Source organism: Phaethon lepturus, unplaced genomic scaffold (assembly GCF_000687285.1).
Source record: "Phaethon lepturus isolate BGI_N335 unplaced genomic scaffold, ASM68728v1 scaffold22343, whole genome shotgun sequence".
In the NCBI taxonomy this organism is placed as follows: Eukaryota; Metazoa; Chordata; class Aves; order Phaethontiformes; family Phaethontidae; genus Phaethon; species Phaethon lepturus.
Genome location: NW_010530013.1, coordinates 3820 through 10089, shown reverse-complemented (window position 1 = coordinate 10089; position 6270 = coordinate 3820). Strand labels below are relative to the sequence as shown.

Below are 6270 nucleotides of genomic sequence, written 5' to 3'. Positions count from 1 at the left end.
GTTCAGCAGACCTCACACACATTTACGTGTACGTACAGCCATCATGCATACAGGCTCATTGACCTGCATGCGTAGTGGTCCTGTCACATGTAGGGGCACTGCACAGCGACACTTCCCCTGTGCACGCACACCCTCGGTTTCCCCTGCCTGTCCCCCTCTCCCTGAGACTTGTCTGTGCTCTGCCCTGCTACCTGCCAGCACCATCTCCCAGTCCTGCCTGTCCCCATTCTTACTGTCCCTCACCCTGTCATTAGAGGGGACATGCAAGGTGTGGGAGCTGCGCTGTGCACCCCCAGAGTACCAACCCACATGCCAGGGCACCCTAACACCCACAGGTGCACTCACGCTGCACACGCGGAGCTGGGGCCCAGGCAGGGTGCTGGGACAGGGTTTTTGGGGTGCCGACAGGCCCCTGCACAGCGTGGGGTAAGGACATGCGGTCACCTAACTGTGCCTCTCTTCCTTTTTCAGACAAGCCGACAGCGAAGATCGAGCCGCACCCCCAGTACCCGCGGGAAGGCGAGAAGCTCCAGCTGCAGTGCGACGGGCAGGGCAACCCCATGTAAGGCTCCCCCATCGCCTTCCTCCTGCGTGTCCCTGCCAGGCCCTGGCCAACTCATCCTCCTACTGCGAGGCTCTCAAAACCACCACCTAGCCTTCCCCGGAGCTCAGGCACGGCATTGCAGATAGCACTGTATGAACTCAGGACCGGGCACTGGCCTTGCATTGATGCCGAGCAGGGTTGAGCACCCCATGTAGAACAGGCAAAGCCCCTGTCCTCTCCCTGGAGCAGCAGATCCATTCCGCCTCATTTCTAAATGGGGTATTTTCCTCCTGCTTAAATACTCCCACACCTTCATTGCTCCCTCCACGGCCCAGCCAGGGACTTCACTCTGCCCCAGCCTGCCCAGGGTGCTGGGGAGGGTGCCGGTGCCTCACCGTCATCCTGCTCTGCAGCCCCCAGGAGTTCCTGTGGGAGAAGGAGGGCAGCGACGCGCCCCTGCAGCTGAGCTCCGACAGTGTCCTCATCTTCCCCTTCCTGAACAAGAGCGACAGCGGCACCTATGTCTGCACGGCCACCAGCTCCATGGGCAGCGTTGTGGCCAAGTACAACCTCGATGTCAGCGGTAAGCAGGGCACCTGGCATCACCTGGCTTCTCCCAGCAGCCACTGGCTGACACAGCCGCCTCCATCCCAGCTGCATCTCCCTGTGAAGGGGTGCATGGATCCAGGGAGGGCTGAGGTGGGAGGGGGCTGGATGCAGGGCAGGTGCATGCATGCAGCTGGCTCCTGGTGTGCCTGCAGAGCACCGCATCCCCAGCTCCTCTGGACACATCCAGCCCCCCCATCTTTCCCTGCACTGTGCAGGGCTGCTGCTTGGGGCTGAGAAGGGCAGACGGCAGTTTGGGGGGGTCACGACAGGGATATGGCATGGCTGAGCTCAGACCCTGTTGCTTCCAGTGGGGCCTGGGAGAGGGTTTGATGGGGGAACTGCAGGGGCATCAGGCAGGACTCTGCTGGAGTCTGGGACAGGAGGAAAGGCCAGTGCTCCTAAGCCTACCACAGGCAGGAAGCCTCTGTGTGTCACTGCCACGAGCCAGAGGATTTCCAGATGGTGCTGACCCCTCCAAACCATGAGGTGCCCTAGTAGCCCTGTCCCAAACTTCTGGAGACAGGCCCTGTGGCTTGCCCTGAGCTGCTGGAGCTGCAGGCTTGCATTGCATCCTGTGTCCCCAGAGGGTATCACCACTCGGCACCCCTTCTGAAGTGAGAAGGGGCAGCACCCACTGCCTCTCTGCATGGTGCTGTCTCCTTGCTGCCTCCACCTGCCCTGGCTGTGGTCTGCTCCTGTGTTTGCCGTCGTCATATCCCGCTATGTCTAAGCGCCATGTGTCACACATGGAGCAGAGCTGTGTGTTGCGCAGGACTGCAAGTGCTTCTCCAGACTGTCCCAGGCTGGTGGTGGTGCTGCCCTGTCTCCCTTGCCTGGAAGCTTTCCCATGCTGGTAGGAGCCTGTTTCCCTGCAGTTTTGGCCTTGGAGTTCAGGTTATCCTCCTCTTCTGCCAAATATCTTGCTATCGGTCTCCTCTCTACCAGCCTTGGACTTACCATCTTCCAACACTCTTACATGCTCCAGCTCTTCTCTCTCTTGTTCCCTTTCCCTCCCATCCTGTTTTGGGCACTCTTGGCATCCTTCCCCTCCAACATGGCTGTGGGTAGAGGGAGAGCATGGCGGCAATGGTACCTTGGGCACCCTGTCCCCTGGAGTCCCTCTCCTCTCCTGCCTGCCCAGGGTGAGCCCCTAAATGCCCAACTGCAGTCATTCCTTCGTCACCCCTTGTAACCCTTCCTGTCTCCCTGGGTGTGGGGTCTGCAGAGGAAGCTGGTTCCTAAGCCCAGCTGTGGGCACACAGCAGCACCCAGAGACCTCCACACCCATCCAGGAGCACAACAGCCCCCAGGGTGCTCAGCACCCACTTGCAGGCTCACAGCAGCATCTAGGGTGTTCAAAACTGTCCGTGAGCACCCAGAACACCAGTGTCCCTCACCTGCTTGGTGTAACAGCCCCTGGCAGAGGAGCTCGACATCTAGGCTTGGTTCCCCTTGTCAAATCCCCCCTCTTTTTCCCCAGAGCCACTCAGGTCGCGGGCACCATCACTGGAGCAGCCACCTTGCCTGGCTGAGCCCTTGAGCCTGCCTGCCTCAGCAACCACCCTGCTCAGCAGCAAGGGAGAGGAGGGACGGAGCAATCCCTGAGAGTGTGCATAGGAAAGTGAAGATGGCACCTCATGGTGGGTGACACTTTCCAGCCACTGCAGTCCCTGGGCTGCTAGGCAGGAGGGTCCCAGTGGGGTCCCTCATGGAGGAAGGGGTGACCAGGGGTGCTGGCAGAGTAGAAGATGGGGCAAGATGTTCACAGCAGATGTTCACAATCGCCTCCCAGGGTTGATTCGTGTCCCTGTGTTTTTGTTGTCCTCCCCAGATCTTTCCCAGCTCCCCACCCCACACGTTCACTCCACTCCAGCCCCTCCGCCGGGCCCTTCCCAGCCCATCTCTCATGCTTCCATGGCCACCGCTTCATCCTTCACTCCAGCTCCCATCCAAGGTACCGTAAGCTCCTTTTCTCTCTCTTTATGGACCCGCTGCTCCCCAGCTCAGCGGGAGAAGTTCCACAGGAGGATGGTGGCCCAACCCTGGGCCAGGGACACCCTTGCCACATCCCAGGTGCTCAGCCAGGCTCCAGTCCCTGTGCAGCTGCTCGTTGGCGTGTGTAGACTCTGCAGCCACCATCTCGGCACTTCGAGGTGGTGGTACGTAACAGAAAGAGCCGAGGCTCCAGTGCCTGGCTGCATAATGGTCCTTCCAGCTCTTCCTGGCAGGCTGTGGCAGCAGCTTCCTGTGAGCTACAACCTTGTGTCTATGTGAGATGTCGTCCCTCTGTCCTGTTGCCTTTCGCACCCCGTCTTGTCTGAACACCGCCTCTGAATTCTGTGGTTCTGTCTCCCCTGAGCTGATGGGGCACAATGAGAGTGGAGTGGAGTGGAAGGAGGATTTGTCCCTGTGTACCAGGACTAACGCAGGATCCCAGCACAGGCTGTGCTACACAATGCGACTGACTTGGGACTGGCCTTGGGGTCTCACGTTCCTTAGGGTGCCATCACCTTCTAGGGTGCAGCGTGTGGCCATGCCAGCCTGCCCATCATCTTCCTGCTGGCACGGCACAGGGGAAGAGTGAGCCAAGCCTGGCTCTGCCGTGTGCTCAGCCTCCCCTTTTGGGGCAAAAATTCCCACCGTGAAGGATGGGGGCGATGGGATCATGGCTGTGCCTGAAGGCAGAGGTACTGTGGACTGCGCAGAGCATGTTGCCGGGGCTGCTCCCTGGGGCACATCATAGGCAGCCGGGCACAGGGATGGGTTTGCCCATCGCAGCTCTTCTCAGCTGCCCTCTCACCCAGGCAGGGCTCCCCTCAGCTCACTGTCTGCAGGAGCAGGCACCGATGGCCATTGCTTTCCCCTCCTTGCTTCCCCCACTGCCTTCACTTTTCTTGCTCCCACCTTGACAGCTCTCATCTGCAGCAGGATCGAGCTGATGGCACCCAGCGAGCAGGATCAGGCCTTCCAAGGCCTGCGCCTGCAGCCCTGAGCAATTCGTGGGACAAGCAGCAGCCTCTGCCTGCACAGCAGGGTCCTCAGGGTCCACAGCATCTCCTTCTCTCTGTTTTCTCTCCCTTTGCTGTTTGGGCAGATGCCAGCCCGGTACCCTCAACCTCCAGCACGTACCATGCGGTGATCGGCGGGGTGGTTGCCGTCATTGTCTTCCTGTTGCTCAGTCTTCTCATCGTGTTGGGACACTACCTGATCAGACACAAAGGTATGGGGTGGGGTACCTGCTCGGGGGGGGCAGGCATAGAGCCAAGACCCCATGCTGCATTGGAGCAGGCAGCGCAGGGCGTGCTCCCCCTTAGTCGGTCTCTGGGAGCAGGGCTACATCCCCGAAGCGAGTGGGCAGCATGGGGCAGGGGTGAAGGGAGGCAGCTCCCTGTCCTGCAGACCTGCCCTGTGTCTGGAGAAAGCATGGCCAGTGCAATCCTCCTGGGTTTGGGGCTGCTGCCTGTGCCCGTGGTGGCCCTGACCGTAGTGTGGAGATGTCTCGGTGAGTCCTTGGAGTGGGGCAGCACCAGGTGGAGGCAGCTGCTACCCCATTTCTCCATCTCTCCTTCATGCTTGGTACCCACCACCCCAGGACTGCCCGTGCCACTGTCCCATCTGCCTGACCCCACCTCCTCCCTCTCCCTGCCCTCCTCACCATCCCTCGAGCCCTCCACCTTCTTCCTCCTTCCCCTGCACCGCTTCCATCTCCCCATCCCTGGACTTTTCATCCGCCCAGCAGGTATGTGCATAAGACATGGGGAGACGGTCACATCCAGACATCGGCAAAACCCAGCAGAGGTGATGTGTGAGTAAGAGCCCCCCCATCCCTGCCCTCTGAGCCCAGCGGAGCTGCTGCCCCTGCCCCACGCCGTGCTGGCTCCAGGGGCAGCCGCGAGCTGGAGCCTCCTTGCAGATGGCAGTTTTGCAGAGAAACCCTCCAGTTTTCTGAGGGGGGAACAGGAACAGGGATGCAGTGGGGAGGGCAGGAGCCGTGCCTGGAAGTGCAGGCAAGGGCTGCTGCCTGCAAAGGAGGAAGCAGTTTCACCCTTTGGGTAGAGACGACTGCAAAAGTCTTGAGCAGCCCAGGCGAGGCTCGATCTCTGGGCAGGGCTTGTCCCAGGGAAACCAGTGGTGACTCTTCCATTTCAGGCCAAACCCAAGGACTTCCCTCGCACCTCTGCTTTCCAGCCAGCCCTCAGGCTCTGCCACTGGGGCCGCTCCAGGCAGCCCAGCCTCTCCCTGCTTGTGTGGGAGCGGGGTGCCAGCAGGGCCCCCCCATGACACTGACTCTCCCCACCCAGGTACCTACCTGACCCATGAGGCCAAGGGGTCGGACGATGCCCCAGATGCTGACACGGCCATCATCAACGCAGAGGGCGGCCAAGCCGGTGGTGATGACAAGAAAGAGTATTTCATCTAGGGATGTCGGAGGGAGTGAGAAAATGGAGCTAGCAGACCCAGATGGAAACGGAAACCAGACCACAAACCCCACTCAACCCGACAGATTTTCTCTCGCGCCCGGCCCGGGCAGACAGACGGACAGAGGGATGGCGGGACAGAGAGCAGAGAGTGACCAGCCTGAGACATGATACTTCTTCTTGAACTTGTACAAAACGTTATTACTACGAACAGCAAAAGCCCTGGCCCCGTTTGCTTGCTTGCACCTCCATCCCTGCGACTGGTGCTCACGCAAAACACAGACCAACCAGTGAGTGAGCGACTTTCCTTCTTCCTTTGGACTTTGCTTTGGTTTCGTGGCTGCTCTTTGCTTTGGGTTCTTGGTTGGGATGTTGGGCTGGGGTCGATGTAGCTCTTTTCTTTGTTTCTCTCCATTTTGGTTTCTTTGACATCCAAGGATAAAATCAGCTCCAGGCTCTGGTGCAAGCTCGGGACAGCTGGGCAGCCCCTTTGTCACAAACGCTCACCCCGTGCCTCCCGCTGAGACCCACATTCCCATTGTTTCCCCCAGCCTCGGCTGCTGCGTGATGGCCCCAGCTGGGACAGGGAGCGTGACTAGCAGGACAGGAGCAGGATACCGCCGGGCAGCGTCTCTGCCTCCGAGGACTTGGCATGCAGCTGGGATCGAGCAGTGAGGGACCCCGGGCCCCTGCCCTGAT

General features: G+C 60.1%; 1 protein-coding gene across 1 annotated transcript in view; it reads left to right on the top strand.

The window, feature by feature from the left end:
* CADM3 (cell adhesion molecule 3) overlaps positions 1 to 6032 on the top strand; it is a gene marked incomplete at its 5' end in the record, with an annotated part of 7436 nt that extends 1404 nt beyond the window's left edge. The window contains 4 exons of the mRNA XM_010284137.1: positions 472 to 562; positions 958 to 1127; positions 4248 to 4373; positions 5455 to 6032. Of these exons, the coding sequence (XP_010282439.1) occupies positions 472 to 562; positions 958 to 1127; positions 4248 to 4373; positions 5455 to 5573 (506 nt within the window). The remainder of the gene's footprint in view (positions 1 to 471; positions 563 to 957; positions 1128 to 4247; positions 4374 to 5454) is intronic.
* Between the last annotated feature and the right edge of the window lie 238 nt (positions 6033 to 6270).